Source organism: Archocentrus centrarchus, chromosome 17 (genome assembly GCF_007364275.1).
Source record: "Archocentrus centrarchus isolate MPI-CPG fArcCen1 chromosome 17, fArcCen1, whole genome shotgun sequence".
Lineage (NCBI taxonomy): Eukaryota > Metazoa > Chordata > Actinopteri > Cichliformes > Cichlidae > Archocentrus > Archocentrus centrarchus.
This window is the reverse complement of record NC_044362.1, coordinates 33,016,179-33,036,727: the sequence shown is the minus strand read 5'-3', so window position 1 is coordinate 33,036,727 and position 20,549 is coordinate 33,016,179. Positions and strand designations below refer to the sequence as shown.

Here is a 20,549-nt window from a genome sequence, read left to right as displayed (position 1 = left end):
AAATGGACCTCCTTCCTCTTCCACTAAGGATTGATGGAGTGGAAACAGATTTTTTTCCTGATAAAATGGATTTAAAAACGGTGGCTTTTCCTCACAGCCCGCTGAGGTCAGACGTCTACAATCAGACGTTAATGAAGCTCCAAATGAAGCTTGTTTTGCACTTTAAAAACAACAAAACAGAAACTTTGATCACATTTATCCCCGTTAAAAAAGAGCAGTGGGAGATACTGATCTGATTTCAGTGTTGCCAGGGTAAGAACTGCTGCCATCACTTATTAAAGGAATAGGATTATGAAAATGACGTCACCGTCACTGATTATTAGTAATATTAAAGTTTACCAGTACTGTATAACAGTGAAAACACTGATTACTGAATGATCTCAATGTTAAAAGAAGCTGCAAAACAAATGAGATCAAACTGCGAAAAAACTATAGACTGTATATAAAAGATGGATGCAGCCACTCTGACATCACCTGTTAGTTTTTGCACTTCACATTTTGAAGGTTCGAGTGTTTTGATTGCTGCTGTGTTGTGTGTGTGTGTGCGTGTGCGTGTGTGTGTGTGTGGGGGGGGTGTTGGAGACAGAAGTGATGATGCTTGGATGAGAGGGTGGAGGGATCAGCTAATGCTAGCAAGCTCCGATATTAAAACCCACATATGAGCCGCGCTGCATCAGGTCATGGAGCTCAGCCTGCTGGTTTCTGGAGTCCACACTAAACAGAGCCATGTTTGACCTTTAGAAGAAGGTGGAGTGTTTTATCAGCTCATCAAGCTGCATCCATAAACATGCAGGTCCACCACACACACACACACACACACACACACACACACACACACACACACACACACACACACACACATACAGAGAGACCTGCTATTACCTGCTAACATAACAGACTAATCAAATCTTAGCTTCACTCACAATGCTGGAGCATAAACAGAGTTCTGTTTATTTTGTTTAGTTAACCACACAGTAAGTCATATTTTTTGTCAGGTAATTGCCTAAAAATCCAACTTTGGTAGAAATCTGTCTGCTACAGGATGAAGCCTACATCAGTGACCTCTGAAAGCACATCCTCAAACAAGGTAGACTTGTTGAGGATCTACACAGTACCTGAAATCTGTCGGTTCATTCAATAAATAGAAAAAGGAGAAATGCACACTGAATAAAACCTACATCTCACCTGTGCTCAGACAGGTAAATGATGAGTGTATCTAAGCTGTGACTCTGTCCGCCCAGCAGAGATAGACCCGCTAACGACAGTCAGAACCGATGACCAGAATGACACCATGACGATGGAGTACAACCTCACCACCCCGGCTCCAGGTCCACCCTCCCCGCTGCCACCTGCTGGTATGACCTCTAATTGGCCCTCGGGTCACCAGTTTAGCACAGGAGGAAGAAGAGGGTAAAACCTGGATGTGTGACAGACATACAGCTCCTGTATGTGTGCTCCACACTGCAAAAGATGCATGAAAAATAGTTATTGTAGCCTTTTTAAAAGATTAACTGTTACTAAGAGATGCAAATGTAATAAAAGAAAATGTTTAGGAAGGCTTAATCAGATTTGTGTTGTAATTGTGTGTTAGCCTCACACTCAGCACCATCAGTGTGTTATTGTAATGTTATCTTTTCAGAGGAGCTTGACGAAGGCACAGGAGGTGGAGCGGAGGTGGAAGACGAAGCGATGACACACCTGAGTTACATTTCTGAAGGTAACCATTACCTCACCGTCTCCCCTCCATCTGCGCGTCCTCTCTGCGGTGCTTTTCTGGCAAACCACGTTTGGCTGGATGCTGACCGGCCGGCAGCTTCCAAAACACCAGAAATAATTTCCCCCGCTGTTCGACTCCTGCTGCTCGATGACTCACTTGGCTCAGACATTTCCTGCTTTTACAGATCTGAATGAGACTGCCGCAGAGGAAGCACTCGAGCAGGAAGAGATAAATGGGGATCAGATGACCCACAATCCTCCAGCAATCAGCCGGGGTGAGCCAGAAACACTCTGTGTCTCGATCACGACTGATAAAAAGAGCGTCCGCCTCAGGCTTAATATAAAGGAGCTCTTTTCATTTCAATGACGTGATGGTCTTTATATGATCCCATAACTGAGCTGTGATTCATCCGGTGTCTTAATTCATAAAAGATTTTCTAAATGAGGAATTTTTTTCCTGTGTGGACAGAAGAGAAAAAAAGAGACTGAAAGGAAACTTTCTTGGGTGCAACTTTGAGCCAAAAACACTTTAAAAATCTTCATTAAACTCTGTTTTTATGTGCAGAAATATTATTAATCATAATCTCACTTTAAAGCATATCGGTGTATCTGAATCCACGGAGACAGTTTAACTCAGCTGCTGTTGGTGTTCAATAAGATGCAGGTAAACCAGAGACCATTAATAATCAAAAGATGATAACATTAAATCTGGCTGATTTCCTCCTCCTCCACCTCTGGGCTGTTTCCAGCTGCATGTGCAGCTCGCTCCTTGAAAGTACTCCACAGCCCACCGGGGGCTTTAAACCTGATTCAGCACCGACTCCTTCAGGACTGTTTTCTCTTGTTTGGTTCCAGCTCGGCCTCTTTGCAATGTGTGGCAATGGCGCAGTGGGTAGGTGCTTGCCTTGCAGCCAGAGGGTTGCCGGTTCGAGCCCCTGTCCCTGCGCTGCATTGTGTCTTGGGCAAGACACTTAAACCAGTGCCGGTCTCTGGCTGCATGATGCTCGTCTCTGTGTGCACAATGACGATGAGTTGTATCTAACCTTTCAAGATCGATATCACAAAGTGCTTCACAACAGAAATGCTAAAACTTTAAAACAGAAAGTTACCCAAAGACGAGTTTTAAAAGATGAGCCTTTAGCTGTTTTTCCAAAGAGTCCACAGATCTCTGAGGGACGGAGTCCTGGAGTCTTTAGTTCTCAGCCTCGTATGATGCACAGCCAGCAGGTCCTGATCACATGACCTCAGGGACCTGATGAGGACGTACGGATGTAAAGGTTCTGATGCATGCTGGTGCTCGTCCATGCAAAGCTCAAAAAGTCAAAACCAGAATGTTAAAGTGGACTCTGAAGCTGATGGGGAGCCGGTGTCAACAAATTAGCAATGATGTGGCACGTGAGGACTTAGACTCGGTCAGAAGCCTTGTTCTGAACAACCTGCACACAAAACCAGGGAGGTCTCCAATTCAGAGCGTGATGCAGTTCACTTAATTGATAAAAGCAAGAGGGAACCACAGTTTTAACATGAGCATCAACAGTGAAGGCTGAGTCTAAAATGACCCCAAGGTTCCTGATATAGATTTTGCTAATTTAGCAAAGAGACCAAGAGTTTAGATTAGGCACAAATCTGCTGGACACAAACCCCTTGGGGCTTAAAAAGAGACCTGCAGCTGAACGTGGTTCGCTTCAAAAAGACTCAAACACAGACTCAGGATCTGTGTGATGTGATGAGATGTTATAGTTTTAATTCTCTTGCAGATTCAGGTTCATTTGTTCGTGTTGGAGAGACGGGAACCGAAGCAGAATCCCAGCTGAGCTCTGCTGCTGAAAACACGGAGACCAATCAAACCGTAACACCGACGCCGCTCAATCACGTTTCACCGTCGACTCGGACTACAACTCCTCTAAGGACTACAACTCCCAGAGAGCTGACATCAGCAGCTGTGGAGGAATCGGCAGAGGAAGGCGGTAAGGAAATGTTTATCCACTGTCATTATAAATATAGCTATATAAAATTAAATTCAGTAACATGCACTTAAAACTCTTGATATTATTAAATATATAAATGTTAAGTTTTGAAAGGATGCTGTTTGTTTATGACACATCTTGTAGACTACAGTCTGCAGAGCTCCTCACAGGACCAGTCCACAGCCATGACGACCCCTTAATGCATGTTTATGGAGACGGGAGGTCCATCCACAAATAAGATCATTACACCCTGATGAATTTATAACCATATTATTATATTATTTCTGAGGCAGTTGTCTTATTTCCCATTGGCTGGATGGATGTTACAGGCTGGGTTGAGATGGTTGCATTTTGTGTGTCAGACTGTGTTGGGGTGTCTCAGATGCCAAATAAAGCTTCTATTCATAAACAGACAGATTAAACAATAGACTTGAAGTTTTCCCTCCTTTGCCTCCATATTTACAGGTTTAGTCTCCACCACAGCAATGACCCTCATGACTCCCTCCAAGACATCTGAGGAGGAAGAAGGTGGGGAAGAGGAGGAGGACAATGACGAGGAGCCGGAGTCCAATGAGCACAGTGAGTTCGTACCGTATCACAGAAACTAAAGAATAAATCAGTGTTGGTTCGCTTTGAGAGGCCTCAGCTGGACTCATCGGGAAGTTTTAATATTCATGTTCCTGTTCTTGTTCTTCTTCTTCAGTGTTTATTGTCCTCAAAACTACAACCGTGAAAATGGAAACACCGTCAGCCACAACAGTGCAGAGCATCACAGAGTCTGATAAGCTGACAGAAAGATCAGCGGTGACTACAAGGAAAACTTCTCACACAGGTCAGTTTGTCTCAGGGGGATTTTATATAGAGCCATTCACAACAATTACTAGACTAAGGCGCTTTATATCTAAAGATAAAGCCCATACAATATTCATCCCCAACAATCAGATGATCCCTGTGAGCAGCATTGGGCAGCAGTGGGGAGGAAGAACTCCCTTTTAACAGGAAGAGACTCACATACCAATCAAAGCAGCCACACCCCTAACCTTAACCTGAAGCGTCACCAGAGTTATAAAAACTAATCAACCATACAGTTACAAGAAGGAAATGAGCTGTTCAAACCAACGTTGACCTTTGACCTTTGATCCTCTTGCTGTCAGAATAGCGAGGAAGGGATGCTGTCCTTCATGCTGCGACATATAACTGGACGCTGTAGGACCTCCCTGCTAGTTGACAAACTATGCCAGATGTATACTGAAAAATGAAACCAAAGCGAAACTGCCAACTGCAGTTCCTCTAATGTCCACTTGAGGCAGGCTCCAAAAGCGAGTCAGTCTGCATAGAGTCCCGTATTAAAATGTCCAACTTGAAAGCAGAAAAAAAATTTTTACAGCCTGCTACAAAACCAGTTTTGGACTCTATAAATGGTTTAACCTTTCACACCTGTACAAAGAGGTGATTATTATTATTATTTTTTTTTTATAGTTTATGGATGCAGCTTGCTAACTAACCTAGCTAGTTATCGTTAGCAACCACCCTCTTATTCAAATATGGTAACTTCTTATGAAAATCCTACATGGCGGCTTCCAAAATGCTAATGCTGAAGCTTTAAAAATATGGAGCCCAGAAACTAAAAGGGAACATCACAGCGGCTACTGCCATCATTTAAATACAGTATGTAGTCCCAGTAGTATGTTTTATTTTTATTTTTTTTGGTGTGACTCATTTGTGGGTTTTTAGACACTAAAAAAACTATGAAGCTGTACGACAGAGGAATGAGGTTTAACTCTAATGTACACAGTATGCAGTTTATTGGGTATGTTTGCCCTTTAAATAAAAGAGACGTGGTTCAGATTTAGGCTCTTTCCTCGCTGCTGCTTCCCAAACGCACACCGAGAGCCGCCAAAGGGTTTGATCGACTGTCACAACGCTGCTGCCGGGTAAAAAAAACATGTAACCATGAAAGTGGTTATTTTCCTCTCTGCGGCGTCTGTAATTACGCGGCGAGGCTTTGACAGGTGTCTGACGAGGCTCGCGCCGCTCAGAAATCACCGGGTACATTTTTAATTCTCGGAAGAAAAAGGCCAATTCCAGCTCTCTTTGATGCCGGCGTTAATCAAGTGGATTGCATTAATGTCTCACTTCTGACAGCCTTTGTGTTGTGCTCTCTTCAGAAGGTGGAGGAGGTGTCAGGTTCACATTAACACCAGCAACACCTCCAGCTTCACAGGAGAGAGGGGAGCGAGGTGCCAGCGAGGAGGAGATGAGCTCTCCGAGGCCGGCTGAAGGTCAGCTCGCTGCTGCGCGAAACTCGTTTTTCTTTAACAGCAAGCAGGCAGTTTGTTTGAGAAACTTTCAGAAACTCTGAGGAGGAAAAATCTGACCTCAGTGTACAGCTAAACATTCAAGTGCCCATGCTCATTGGCTTTCTGGCAGTGAGCCATGAGATGATCAATATCAGGCAGATAGCTGAGAGCTGCATGCTGGACTAGTTTCATGGCTCCAATTAATAACTCCACTCTTCAGAGCTACAGATTTACTTACTTTAGCTGCTTCCAGCTGTTCTTTCTACTCAAATATAAACCTCCAACTCTAGCATACATTTATTTTTTTACAATTTCAGGAGAATTACTCGCCTTCAGATACATTAATACTGTAGGAAACACTGAGGTTCAGGTGAGGTGTGACACATGGAGGAAAAAAAAACTTTGAAGGGTGTTTTTGAAACATTTTTATTCATAAAAATAATTCAGGAACCACAATGGGGTGATCGCATCTGCAGAAATTTACACATTTTTAAAAAAATAAATGAACTGTTTGCACAACATGTTGCCCTTTGCTGTTGCAGGTACTTGAGCATAACAACCCAAAAGTTTAATGTTCTTTTAATGTGCCAGGATTGATCCATCCAAGCGGACGTGCCATTTAAATTCAGTATTAAATATAAAATCTGAAAATGCACAACAAGCTGTCAACACACACATCAGTGCATATTAAAGCGAGCAGTGGGAGCTGCAGCTTTTCAAAAATCCTCATTTTTATGTGACTGAAAGTGAAAACAGCAATTATTGAGACAGCAGCTGACCAGCTGACCTAATTACAGCATTCATCATATTCATCCACAGCAGTTAATACGATTCGAGGGGGGAGGGAAGATATTTTGTGCAGATATTTTCCATACAACACTGCATCACCCACAGAGCGACAAATGTTCGTGCTTTTAATGTGCATAAAACTGTCATTTAGATTCACTTAGTACTGCAAAGTAAATATGGAACGAGACCCAACGATCCCCGATGAGCAGCACTTAATGACAAAAACAAAATGTTTTTAACAAACAAATCTGCAGAGGAACCGGGTTCTAGGAGGCGTGGCCAACTACCAGAGAGCGGTCTGTCAGGTCAGCTGCACCACAGCAAACCTCACCAAAGAGATTCGTACAGCGCATCTCTGAGGTTCAGACGGACAGAAACACCTGCACATAGAGTCACCAGTGAAACCAAATCATTTCGCTGTCTCATAATAAAGTGTAAAAAGTTCTTACCTGCATCTTAAATTGCAAAGTTTCACAACATTGGTTACCATCGGTTATGAAGGTTGTGCTGACTCTGTTAAAAGTGTAGATGTGTGTACAACAAGCAGAGAGATGCGCCTGCTACCACACAGCTGAAACAGCACGATTGGCTTCTCGTCTGGAAGGTGCTCCAGGTGGTCTGAGCCAGCGTGAGGTGTTTCCTCTGGATGTTCTCTCCCTCAGTATTAAAAATAACACATTATATTAAAACGCTGGCAGTCACATCCCGACAGATGTCTTCACAGCCAGGTGAACGATGCTCAGCTGATGTGCTGCCATCAGGTGTAAAACTGTGACCCAATCAAACATCAGCTTCTGGGTGGAGTTTCAAGCAAAAGTTGATGTTTGCATTTTTCAGGTCTGAGTGTGAGGGGTCAGAAGGGGTCGTTAGAGCACACCTTACATTTAAGCAGAGACGGAGATGCTCCCCTCACTCTGATCTGTTTCTCAGGCTCACCGATTAGAGTCCCAACAACGAGAAGCTCGCTCCCACAAACCAGACCGGTGAGAACCCCTCCTGATGGCTCATGGGAGGAAGACGTCGCACCTCCTCTTCCTCCTCCTCCTGCTGCTGCTCTCAGTCTACTGAGTAAAGGTGAGGAAGCTCCAGCCTTAGCTCGCCCCACCCTACCTTGCTGGAGATGAATTAGCATTTAATCTGATCCGTTGGTGTGAAAAATTAATGACGTTTGCACCATCTTGGAAATTTGCATGTGTCACCTGAAGTGTCAGAATCGCTTCATCTGCACCAGAGTTTGCACGTTCGTCTGTGATGTGGAGCGAATATTTAAATGAAACGAGGGGAGCCGCAGGGCCTCGGGGGGGGGGGGGGGTCTTCACAGCATGTGTCCTCACTTCTTTATTCTGTTTGTCAACACAAACATAGTTATTGTTTGGTTTCAAATTTACAATTTAGAGATTTTTGCTTTCATCCCAAATCAGTGGGGGGGGGGGGGGGGGGGGGGGGGGGTCGGTCCCCTGAAGGTTTCCAGGTGGATTCAGACTGACAGCTTTGACAGATTTATTCACATTTTATTATTTACCTCTGGCTCCACAGAGTGCCGTCTGAGGTGTGCAGCTGATTTTAATTCTGGTCAGTCATCTTCTCAGACATGTTTACTTAGATTTCATGTTTTAGAAGTCCCGTTTTGACCACTTGCACTCAGCGGTCAAACTGATCTGATTTCACATGAAGGATCGTCTCCGGCTACAGCTGAGCAGGATCCAGTCGGTCCACAGTTTCCTGCTGTACACCAGCAGCACTGCAGCTGTGCGCAGAGGTGCAGCTCTGAGCTGAAATCTTGGACTATTTGAATGCGAGGGCAGAGTTTCAGTCATGGGGCCGTGCTCATGAAGAGAGATGAGAATAAAACCCATTTGAGTGTGAAAGGTGAGGTTTTTTTTTTTTTAATGTATCGCTCGGTCATAATCATATCTGCTCTGCGGTCTCTGATGTCTGTGTGGCCTGTGGAGAGCAAACCTGCGTGATCTGAAAGGAGGCGGATTACTGCAGAAAGCAGAGAGTTACAGTTTTGTTGTTGCAGGTCAAAAGCTGCCACCATCTGCAACACCCACGTCATCATCATCATCGTCAATGAGACCCGTCACAAAGGCGACACAGAGGAGCCCGGCCACCTCCATCAAACCGCGGTGGGAGAGCCATCCCGGGAGCACGACAGCAGCAGTTTTAAAACCTCCACCATGTCCCACCGCGGAGGCTGAATCTGAGGAAAAAAAAGGAACAGTGATGGCGACACCTCCGTGTGTGGAAGGAGAGGCGGACGGCTCGCAGGAGAAAGACTCAGATGGTAAAGTTTGATCAGATGCTCGTTAAACTTCATTAAATGGAAAATGTTCCCGTCAGGAGGCCTTCTGCCTTTTTCCCATCCTCTCTGTTCTTCACGGACTCGACAGGTTAAATGAAGTTCAGATGAAATGAATAAATTAAGCAGGTTTCTCTCAGGGGTTCAATAAAGTTAATTATGTTTCAAAGGGTTATGGAAGTTAAATTAAGTAATCTGTGACCTGTAATGATGGCCAGGCTCATAACTGACAGGAACAATAAACACTTTTTTAATAATATCGAGGCCTAAGCTGCGTAATAGGAACAGAAACAGCCCTAAAGGAGAAAACACGACACACTGTGCTGTTTTTTAAAATTACATTTACTGTAACACTGGTTTCCTAAGCTCAGAAGATTTAACACCATAGAAAAGAGGATAACTGGCTGCTGTACAGAAGTTCAGAGATTTTTAGCTTTGACTTAACTTTTTTTCTTTAAAATTGTGAAAAACCTCACAGTTCAGAGATTGACTTGAATTATTGATTGAATTAATCTGCAAACGTTGTGATGACTGATTATCCTGGAAAACTACTCGACTGTCTTGGGTTTTGCTCTGGACGGCTTTAGAGATACTTTTTCTAACGACTCTGCAAAGTTTAACTTAGGCCTTCACCACCAGGGGGCAATTTTTTTCATTTCTTCATAATAACTTGCAGGGTTCAAATAAAGGTTACATCATAGACGGTATAGCACATGGGCGTAGCTTCCAGGTCAGAAAAATGAAGCCAAGGTGGAGATGCCTTAAACCTGCAGTCCATCTGTAGGCCACCAGATGGCGATAGCTGTGGTTGCAAAAAGACTCGCGGTCCTGTAGAAATTGGTCTTGCTGAGTTTACGGGTTGTTGTACAGAGGTCACAGATTCCTATTCAAAGTAAACTTCACACAGTCGCTGTGGGATCAGATGTAGTTTGTCCAGATTACAGAAGCCTCTGTGCGACCTGAGGCTGCACCTGCTGAACAGCTTCAGCAAAACTCAGGCCATGGTTGATAACATGGTCTGGAATTATTGTGCTTATGTCATTAGACATGAGGAAGTAGGTGGGGAAATGCATCACTGAGAACTGCATTGAGAGTGCTGCGAACGCCGTTCCCGCTGTGAGAACTGCACCAAATCGATCTGGAAAAGCTGTAAATGTGCCGTTTGTCTGTTGGCAGACTGGTTCGGGCCTCAGAGGAGGGCAGTGCCGTTCTTCGCCTGGTCCCTGCTGGAGTCTGTTGGACTGACCGACATGCAGCTGCAGCCAGACACCAAAGGTAACCCAGGATAACTGAGTGAGTGTAGCTCTTTACTGATGGCTGAGTACGTATCTCTGTGTCCCCCGATCAGAATGCAGTCACTCCTTCAACGTGTACGGCAGCGACGGTCAATCCAGGCGGGAGATGCCGGCGCTCGGGGAGATGCTCCGCTGCCTGACGGGACGCTGCCCGCACGAGTACGAGATGTACGGCTGCTACTGCGGACAGGAGGGCGGCGGGCAGCCTCTGGACCAGCTGGACAGGTCAGCAGCCTGAACTATCCAGGAATCAGGACTGTCCATGAAGACCGCCTGCAGCTCATTCAGGGTTACTTCGTTTTCCAAAACAGTGTGATAGCTATAAAGTTACAGTAACTCAGAAAAAAAGATGTTTCTCACCTGAGAAATCAGATACAATCATCACTGCGAGTCAGAAACAGTAAATGCTGCAGAATAAAAGGACTCCTCTGCTGCTCTTCATCAGGTGCTGCTTCTTCCATCACTGCTGCCTGAAGCAGATCAGCTCGATGGGCTGCAGGCCGGACAGGAAGCTCAATGCTCAGCTCTCCTGTGAGAACGCCAGACCGCGATGTGAGTACAGCAGATCCACGCAACACAAACCTACTGCACTGCTGCCAGGTTCATGTTACCAAAGGAGGTGATTCTCATATCAGCATTTAACCTGCAGCTACGATGGAACAAACAGTGATTCACGCTGCACCGCAGGAAGTCTCCGTTCTTCCCGCAGATACTTCCTGTCTGCCGGTTTCCTACTTTGTCTTCTGGAAATTTCATGTATTTTGTTATAAAAACTTCATTCTGTGTTTCTGGTAGTGCATCTGACATTTAGGCATAATTCATATCTTTACTAGCAGGTAAGAAGAGCCCTTCATGCATTACCAAATCCCAGAGAGCCATGAGCTATAAACCCCCCCCCAAAGTGAGTGAGGCTTAACGGTGGTCTCCAAAAACAGCTACAGGAGCTCTGTGTACCTGCCAGTAAAGCATGGTTATTAATGACACCTGCAGCTGTTAAGTACTCTTCATTCCACCTCCTCAGGTCAGGGGGTCACTGTGTGCGACAAACTGCAGTGCGTGTGCGACAAAACCACAGCAGAGTGCATGGCGGCCGCACACTTTAACCACAGCCTGCCGGAGCAGCGGTGTCGCGGGCCAGCGCCCCCCTGCCGCCGGGCCAGCAGACCCCCCAAACCTCTGAGGGTCTCCCCTCAGTCCAGCGAGGAGTCGGACATGGAAGTCGGGGACACCAGCAGTGATGAGGACACATACACACCTCCACCTCAGCGACCTCCTGACAGGTGAGCTCGTATTTAGTCACAGCAGGAAGAACAGGTAAACATCTCAAAACATAACTCACATGATGTTTGTTCAAACGGACTTTTATTGGTGTTTAGGCCCCGCCTCCTCTCAGCCTACCTGCAGGTGTCAGAATCACAGCCACTAAATCAAATCTGTCTCCACAGCGATGAAAGCTCTGACCTGAAGGACGAAGAGAAGTCAACTCCTTCTGCTGGATCATCAGGAGGTGTGACACATCCTCCTCTTCCTCCTCCCCCTCCCCCTCCTGCTGCTTCCAGTGAGCAGAGCAGAGAGCGACCGACAGTCAGCGGGTTTCAAACCCAGAACCTCAGGCCGAGTGCAGGACAGAGCCAGGGGCAGCAACCAGGAGACAGGAAGGAGGAGGAAGAGGAGGAGGAGGAAGACAAAGGAAAAGAGGAGGTGGAAGACATAGAGGAAGAGGAGGAAGAAGACAAAGGAGAAGAAGAGGAGGAGAAATAGAAGCTAAAGAATTGCTTTTCGGTGACAGATTTGTGATTTGAAGTCATTTTGGGGCCTCGTTAAAAGATGTCAGAATATGTTGAGTCCAGGTTGATTTATTAAAAACAAAAATCAGTTTGTTTCCTTTGATTTCTATTTAAACACATGAAGTGAATGTGAGTAAATGAAGGCGAACAGGCCTCTCTGGGATCTTCCTCTGAACAGTTCAGACAGATGACGCTAATAAAGACATCAGGACTCGACAGCTTCGATAGAAACACTTTAATCTCAACGCACATTTTTCTATTTCAGCAGAGGCTTTGTAATGAAGCGCTGAGGCTCTGCAGCTGCAGACGTTCAGAGAAATGATCTGCAGGGACCGCATGCTTTATGAAAATAAAATCAAACTGGGTCCAAGTTTTCTGCTTTCCTCCGTTTAACATTCTTGGAAACAAACTCGGAGGTTTGGATCCGACGTTTACTTTTCACACATTTTTAAGACCAAATTAATTGAGTGATTAGATGACCGAAACTCAAACTTCCTATCTCAGCGGACCAAACAGCTCCACCAGGGTTCAACACACACACAGCCAACAAAGTGCAGTTCCTCTAACGTCCACTTGTGGCCCCAGAAATGAGAAATTGTGTCATTTTTGACAAATGTTTGAGTTTCCTCACTGAGATGTGAGAGAAATGAAGCAGGAAGCATTTCCTGAACCAGCAGCAGGAGCCTCAGCGCCATCTAGTGGTTAAAATCATCAGTGTGTTGGAAACAAAGCCGAGCTATAGCAAGTTTGTCACTGTGACTCACAGACGCGACGCCTTTTACCTCTAAAACTGGCACAAAAATACAAACATCAGAAACATAAAAAAAGAACATCAGGAGCTCCGTATTTATTTTTTGTTCTCGACGCTGGAAAAAAATCCATCTTGAAAGGTGAATAAACTTCGTCACGTTAATATTTTTTAGAGCGATTTTTGTGTCCAGCATTTTGAAGTAAGGCAGGTCAGCAGTGAAGTGATTCCACTCTGTGTACCGACTAATCAAACCTAATTTTAGGACTCGTGACTCGGATCAGCAGTCAGGAGGGAAACTTTTCACAGCGCACATCATTTCATCAAAAATCCTGTTTCCATAAACACGCATCGCTGCTGATTCATAGTACCAGGTACACAGTGATCAAAGTGCAAACACATCACGTTATTCACGTTCAGTAATACATCAGCTGGTACTGTTTCATTGATCGAGCTAAATCGGTTAAATACATCGTTCATTTATCAAAAGCGGCAGAGCGGCTCGTTCAGGCTGACTGCTCTGAGATCATTTACAGACTACAACATCAGCCTGTTCGGCTCAGAAATACAGACTCAGATCCAGATTCACCAAAACTCGTCTGAAAGGAAACCGAACATCAGCAGTTTTACTCTATAACGTCTCCACTGAGGTTTAGGCAGTTTTTTTGGATTAACTGATACTGATGAACATGGGAAAAGGAGCCATTAGTTCTAATCAGATCCACTTTGCAGTGAACATCGAACACTGTTGATCACAACTGTGTGCGGTCAGATTTGACTGGGATACGACATCGAGAAACAAATTTGCTGCTGCTGGGTGCAGCATTAAAGTCTTAGCTGTGGAAATGCTGGTGCTGCTGAATTAAAATCAATGTCAATAATATGGCTGTGATCTCGTGTTATTTTCTGACACCATTTGAATGACGTTTATCATCAGTTCAGACCGGCCACGAAGTCGAGCTCATCCACAGTCCCAGCACATTTTGAATGAGGGGGTCATTTAACCTGCCCACGCTCTGAGACCCGGGTGGTATGTTCCAGGCTGCTCCCACAGATGGGCTGAACCTTTGGTAACATTAGACAAACTCACAAAACTCACTGATGTGTGTTCAAATTAGAGTTTGAGGTTCATGTAGATTACAGGAGATCCCAGGAGACAAACCTGGGAAAGTGTCGGCACATACGCTGATGCTCGCTCCGCTCTCAGTGGTCCCACAACTATGGAAGCTCATTTCTGCTCAATTTGAGTTACAGATGCTGTTTTTCTTTTTTTTTTAAGTGGCGGAAACGAGCTTCCGTACAGAACAGAGCCGCGCTGAAACACGTGGGAATAAATGGATGTTCAACTTTAGTTTTCCTGACTGAACTGATTTTAGTGAATCTGGAGCCGGAAACGTCTGACAGAGTTTTCAGTTTAAAACCTGAGCCACCACGTTCTTAGAGAAAAATAAATCTGGATGTTAATATTAGCAGATTGCACTGATTTATTCCTTTATCCAAAAATAATCGATATCTGGCTCTAGATATAACTTTTCATTATTTTTGAAATGATAGAATGGATTCTACAGTTGAAAAAAATAAAAATGAGCCCCTCTCCGCCATGCTGGTGAGAACTGCACCATCCCACTGAAACCCTGAACCGTCGCAGCAAACAACACAAAACTACACAAGTATAAATCCAGCATTTTGTCCTCGTCTTAGAATAAATCTCCCAGTCTCTAAAATCTCTACCAGGCAACAATGTCATGATACGTGATGCATAAAATGTACAAAAATATATATATATATATATACTGCTGTAATGACACATTCATTAGAGGAAGATATAATGTATTCCAGCCACATTTAAACACACCCATGATCAACCATCTAAAGCGGACTTTTCTCCAGACCGGAGCCCTCTGTGCTGGAGCAAAAGTCCGACCTCAGGATCCGATCAGAGCTCGTTTAGATGGATTTCATTTCAGCATATAATCCTAGCGCCCCCCCTCTGACGACCACTGAAGTTAAGGAACCATGCAGTTAGTTCATATAATGCATGTTTTTTAAAAGCTATGATTCTACAATGTTAAAGCACAAGAGTTTAAAGCTAAGACGTTATGCAGCGTAGATATGCACAGAAGATAACAGGCTACTCTGCTCATCACCTTCAGATTAAAATCCTCTAATAACTACACTTTCAGACAGTACATTGATTAGACATGTAATATTTATATAGTAGACTTTAACAAAGGCTGCACTGTGCTTGTGTGAGGATGGACCTTTGCATTTAACCTCCAACATCCACCAGATTATTTATGGTCAGGGTTTGGGTGTAGCACTTCTGCTCCTGTGCCTTTCAGGCATGCTGCTAACCCAAACCCTGACCGGGTCGCTGGTGCTCGGTGGATGCTAAGAGGTTAAACTCACCCTGGTTCTCCATAAGTGGCAGTCTGAGGAGGCGGACAGTCGGCAGACGTGAAGATCAAAGAACGTAATGAGGGACTGCTTTGATGTGTAAGGTAAAGGTCGGGTTTTAGGCGACTTTATCACCTTTCTAATCACTAAGTGGAGCCTAATGTCTGCGGTTATCTTTAATAAGTCTGTAAGGAGCTGCTCCACAGGCACACTTTCTGATCCCAAAGCCTCGTCCAGGACAAAGCGATGCACCGAAGCTGCATTTACCATCCCATCAGGAGTTAATCAGCCCTCTTCTGCACCCCCACTGGTACTCTGGATACGTTTCTATAACTAAGTGTTTCCATTTGGGTGCCAAACAGACAAATCCTAAACCGGATGTAACACCAAACACGGTGGATGTAAACTGGTTTTAAATAACTAAAAATAAAAAAGGTACCCCGACCAAACCTGACGAGTATTTAAATCTGCAGAAGAAGAAGAATCGAGAATTTACAGCAACGATGGGATCACAACGCAGCAGTTCTCCAACAAAGGGAGAAACAAAGCAAAAGTATCCCTAAAAACATTTGTATTGTTATTTAATCTGACCTCTACGGAAGCTTGTTTCTGCCACTAAAATAATTTTAAAAAAAAATCGTTATCTGTAACTCGAAATTTGGAGTTAATTAGTCAAAATTTCAAGTTACATATCTCAAATTTTCATGTTAATATCTCAAAATTTCAGCTTAGCGCTGCCAATCAGGAAGCCCCGAGAAAGAGGTCACTTCCTTGTTACCCAGAAGCAGATGCTGCCAGCGCATGCGCACTCAAAGTGGGATAGCGACAGTTAGCAGTTTCTAGCAGACGTGAACAAATTGTCGGCATGTTTTTGACCGTCAAAGGTCAAAATTTGTTCCAGCAAAACAGCTGCATAAAAGGTAATGAATCAGTGTTTTCATGTCGATCTGTTGGACAGCCGATACCTTCAGCTTCCTGCTTCTGGTTAACAAGGAAATGATGTAGGGATCACAGAGCTTCCTGATTGGCGGCACTAAGTCAAAATTAATAACTTTAAACTTCAAGTTATGGATGGATGAATTTTTTTTTTAGTGGCATAAACAAGCTTCCATAGACTTCTCACCAGCTGCCACTCTTGACGTTATGCAGCTTTTGTGACCCTCACCATGCACTTCATAACAGAGGCTCCACATCCAGGCTCATTTGAACTTAAACTGAGATCTGATCAGGATGAGCCGTGACACAAAAACAGTTATTTCACCCTGTAAAAAAACGTCCTTCTGGAGCTGTTTGTGCCGTTCAGCTTGGATCTGAACTAACATCAGTTTTTCTTCATGCAGGGAGTCGAGCAGCTTTGAAGAAAGCAGAGCGTGAGGGGAAACGATACGACGTATCGATATTTAAGACTCCGCGGTCACAGATGTTACGCTGTGATCAGGACAGGCTGACCAAACCCATTTCCCACTTATCCAGATGAGATGCTCACACGGGAACTGCTTGGCCTTCAGCTCAGTGCTGAAAAACTAAAACTTAATTATAAAGTCGTTCAGGTTTATGAGGCTCATGTTGGTGATCTCAAACAAACACGTTCAACTTAGCCGCCGTTTCTCCTTCAGGTACACCATCAGCGCCCGACAGCTTTTAACAAAACCGCCTGAAACCTCCACAACCAACGTAGAAAAAGCCCTCCTTTAATTCTGGGACACAGTCGTTCATTTCTCCATCTTAGTCCTCCTTCACCGATCAGAGCGAGCCGAGCAGACCAAGGAAAGGCTGACCTTCAGCTCCGAACAGCTGCTCAGACCAAACACAGGCAGCAGGTATCTTCCTCCAACTGGAGGGATTTTCTTCCCGCTGAGCTCTGATCAGAGGAAAACACTGATAACCATCTGCTATTACAGATCACAGCTGCAGCTGCAGCACATATGAATCATCTCATTCCCAGAGCGCCTCCTGTACCCTGTTTTTGGAAATAAATCACGGCCCCTGGATAACTGCTGAATATGCAAGGATGATTAAATCCTCCAGAATGTCACTGCTTTTGTATCAGAGGGGCTGAAGATGGATATTAATATTAATGCATTCAGCGGGGAGGTTAACTTTGATGCTGCTGGTCGCCTCTTTTTTGGATTGAAAAACTCCCCCCGTACGGCTCCTCACAGGACGCAGAGAAAAGTCAGCCCTTTCAGATCGAGACATTTAAAAATCAGGGAAAAAAAAAAAACCCCAGAAGGAAGCAAACATCTGTGTTTGGCAATAAAACATGTTTTGGGTTTCCTCTTCTTTTTTTTTCAGGCTGCCAACAAAGCTGAGAGGAGGTAAAGGTCGATTCTTCATGGAAAGCAACCGAGTCACGGAGCTGGGTGAGTTTTATCTGCAGCCAAAAAGCTACACATCATATCAGGCAATATCACTAACAAAGAGCACATAGGTTTCATTTTAACACACAGATATACAGAGATGGTAGATTTGTGATTTTTTTGTGATATTTATCTCATAAATTACTTTAATCTGAGGGAATCTAAATTTCTACCTTACAGTATTCTCAGTACATGATTTTTCTTTTCAATAAAGGAAAATCTTTTTTCTCCTTTTCCTTAAAGTTTACAGCTGAGGACATCACCAGAACCACAGACTGTATATTAAAGATGGACATAGCTTCCAGGTCTGAAAGGTGAAGCTGGTGCTGAAGTACCTTAAACCTGCATCCTTTCTTATGTCCAGCAGGGGGCGACTACTCTAGCTGCAAAAAAGATTATATAGCAATAAGCGAGACTAAGACCCTCCTGCTGCTTGACTTTTGACCTCCGTAAACAATTTCCTGATGAGTTTATGGACTCAGGCTCTTGTTTTGTGCTTCTGTTTTGGTGAATGAAACTTTATGAGTCTGTTACCTAGCACTAAATAGCTGATAACTGTAGAGTTTAATAATGCGGCTCGCTAACAAAGCTAGGCTCAAAGTGCAGAGCCAAAAACCAGCTGCTGACATGGTGGCTACATCCATCTTTTACATACAGTCTATGATGATTCTGGGCACCTGTTGCTGGTAGTAGTAATAGTAGTAGTAGTAGTAGTAGTAGTAGTAGTGTATGCAGTATCTCTGTCTCACAGGTCCACCGATTTCAACTGTGCCTTCACAAACTATGAGGTGATGTTACTCTGGCTACATCCATCTTTTCCAGCCTAAGCTGAGAGCTGGGTGGCGATGCCCGCCCTAACCTCTCTGAAACAATCACCAAACACGAGCGAGCCGTCCGAACATCAGCGTTTTTGTTTCTTAATCTCTCTGCCGGGCAGTTCGAGTATTGCTCTCATTTAATCACCTCATGAGGAACTCGGCTGGTCGATTTCTGACACGTTTACCTTAAAACAGCAAATATTCAACAGCAAAGATCGAAGATTAGAGCAAACAGCTGAGCAGCAGTGAGCCTGAAACTAAACTGCTTTCTACCACCACTTATTATATTTCAGGTTTTATAGCTGACGGTTAATATATATTGCACATTCCTACTAATCAGTGACTGCACTGACACCTACAGTTAGAGACAGTTAGTTGTGAGGAGGCAGGAGCTGCATGGTGTGAGCCTCGGCTGCTTTTAGCCATTTTCTAAGAGAGCGTATGTACAAGGAGTGAAGCTTTGGCTGGACTGGGATGGAGAAGCATAAATACTCTAAAAATCTCAGAGTGGAAGCAGTTTGTGGGTTTTTTTGTTCTTGATGACCCAGTCTGGTTTCAGGGATGCGTCAGGAAACTAAATGTAGCCAATCAGAGCTGCGCGGATTAATGCAGATTTGTTGTAAGACTCTGGGAAGAGCAGGAAACAGGATTTAATCATTTATCAAAGTAGCTTTTTTATTTTTTGTATGTGGAAGAAATATTTAAACGTGTCTGGTTCTGAGATCCCTGACAGCATCCCTGCCACACCTGGAACAGAGGAAACCGGAGTACAGGTATGAGTGTGTTGTTTTTTCTGCGCATTTTTAAAGTTGCTTGAACTGGATGTGTGCGTTCAGTAGACACACAGGTCTGGAAACTTCATCTCGTAGACGGGGACGGACTGATGCTGGGTGTGTCCCGCTGTGATGGAAACCACTCCGGACGGGCTGGGAGGAGGCCTGATGATGAGAAGGAAAACTTTAGTCAGGCGTTTCAGTTTTAGGACATTTCCAATTTGGGTCGTCAAGCTCAGTTTTCTCAGACATGATGATGACGTGCACAAATTTAACAGAGTGCAGTCGAAAAGCTCAGAGAGCATGCCTTCAGGAAGCAAAACCCCACCTGATGATCAGGCTGTTCTCCCATTTCAGCTCTACTGCAGCGCTTCCAGCACTCCTACAATCCCATTCTGACCACATGCAGGTGCACGTCCCAGCTAACGGATACACTCGGTCTCATCTGGGTTCACGTATGGTGCTGCCAAATGTTGTGTTGGCCAGATGTGACCCAGAAGACACAAGGTGAGCTTTGGGAATCATGAAAGTGGTGTGTTGAGATACATGTGCAGGTGTGCTGGGGTTTTATTATTATTTATTATTATTATTATTTATGTGGAAGGAATAACTTCCTCTAAAAATCCTTTAAAAACGTATACGGTACATCGAGGTGAACCTCAGCCAGTCTGCAAAGTCGCTGTTAGTCAGAATTAGGAGAGTGAGTCGACCCGCAAATCAAACTGTTACCTGTCTCAGCAAGGTCTGTGTGAACATAAGGGAAGGTGGAGGGTGGAGCAGCCGGAGCAGCTATGCCTTGAAAACGTGTTTTTTTTTTCCTCCATGGAGCCGATTTGCCTCAAATACAACACACCTGACACCTGGTCGACACCAGGTGAACCTGTGGTTGGGCTGAGGCAGACTCACCTGGAGTCAGTGCCACCTGTGGCCCAAAGAGAACAGCCACATCTGGGCTACAAGCTGACTGTATACCAGTCTGTGGTAAAGGACGGTGGTTCGGACGCATCGGGACAGTAAAACTCTCCGATCTCACTCTGGGGGATGGACTCATGGTGCAGACACACAGGAAAGCTGATGAAAATACCGTCTTTGGACTCGATCGTCCTCAAGGCTGTTAGAGGTCAGGACGGGAGCAGAGCCGGCGTGCACGAGAAGACGAGCTCGACGGGGAGATCAGCCAGAAACCAACCAGGTGTGTTTTTATTGGCACATGTTCTGACTGCACCTCATTTTTGAGTATGTACATTTACCTAATTATTATTTTTGTCTTTTGTGTCCAAATTTATTTATTTAAATT

The 20,549-nt window shown here is 44.5% G+C and overlaps 2 protein-coding genes across 3 annotated transcripts in view; one reads left to right on the top strand and one right to left on the bottom strand.

Moving 5' to 3' along the window:
* Positions 1-1,247: 1,247 nt before the first annotated feature.
* On the top strand, positions 1,248-12,418 carry oc90 (otoconin 90). The gene is made up of 14 exons (XM_030751912.1): positions 1,248-1,355; positions 1,640-1,717; positions 1,902-1,991; positions 3,474-3,683; positions 4,149-4,262; positions 4,387-4,515; positions 5,852-5,965; positions 7,703-7,846; positions 8,796-9,059; positions 10,251-10,349; positions 10,423-10,594; positions 10,815-10,921; positions 11,391-11,649; positions 11,815-12,418. The coding sequence occupies exons 1-14, from the start codon at positions 1,292-1,294 to the stop codon at positions 12,128-12,130; spliced, it is 2,160 nt and encodes a 719-aa protein (XP_030607772.1). The 5' UTR covers positions 1,248-1,291; the 3' UTR covers positions 12,131-12,418.
* The window catches only part of efr3a (EFR3 homolog A (S. cerevisiae)), a 115,046-nt gene continuing 106,873 nt past the window's right edge, over positions 12,377-20,549 (bottom strand). For both annotated transcript variants that reach the window (XM_030751900.1, XM_030751901.1), the window contains one exon: positions 12,377-19,417. In XM_030751900.1, the coding sequence (XP_030607760.1) occupies positions 19,312-19,417 (106 nt within the window). In that variant the 3' untranslated portion in view covers positions 12,377-19,311. The remainder of the gene's footprint in view (positions 19,418-20,549) is intronic.

Coding starts and splice junctions, on each gene's coding strand:
- oc90 (XM_030751912.1), top strand. CDS start 1,292: ATGACGATGGAGTACAACCTCACCACCCCGGCTCCAGGTCCACCCTCC. Junction 5,966..7,702: donor CTCTCCGAGGCCGGCTGAAG/GTCAGCTCGCTG, acceptor TCTGTTTCTCAG/GCTCACCGATTAGAGTCCCA. Junction 10,595..10,814: donor CCTCTGGACCAGCTGGACAG/GTCAGCAGCCTG, acceptor GCTCTTCATCAG/GTGCTGCTTCTTCCATCACT.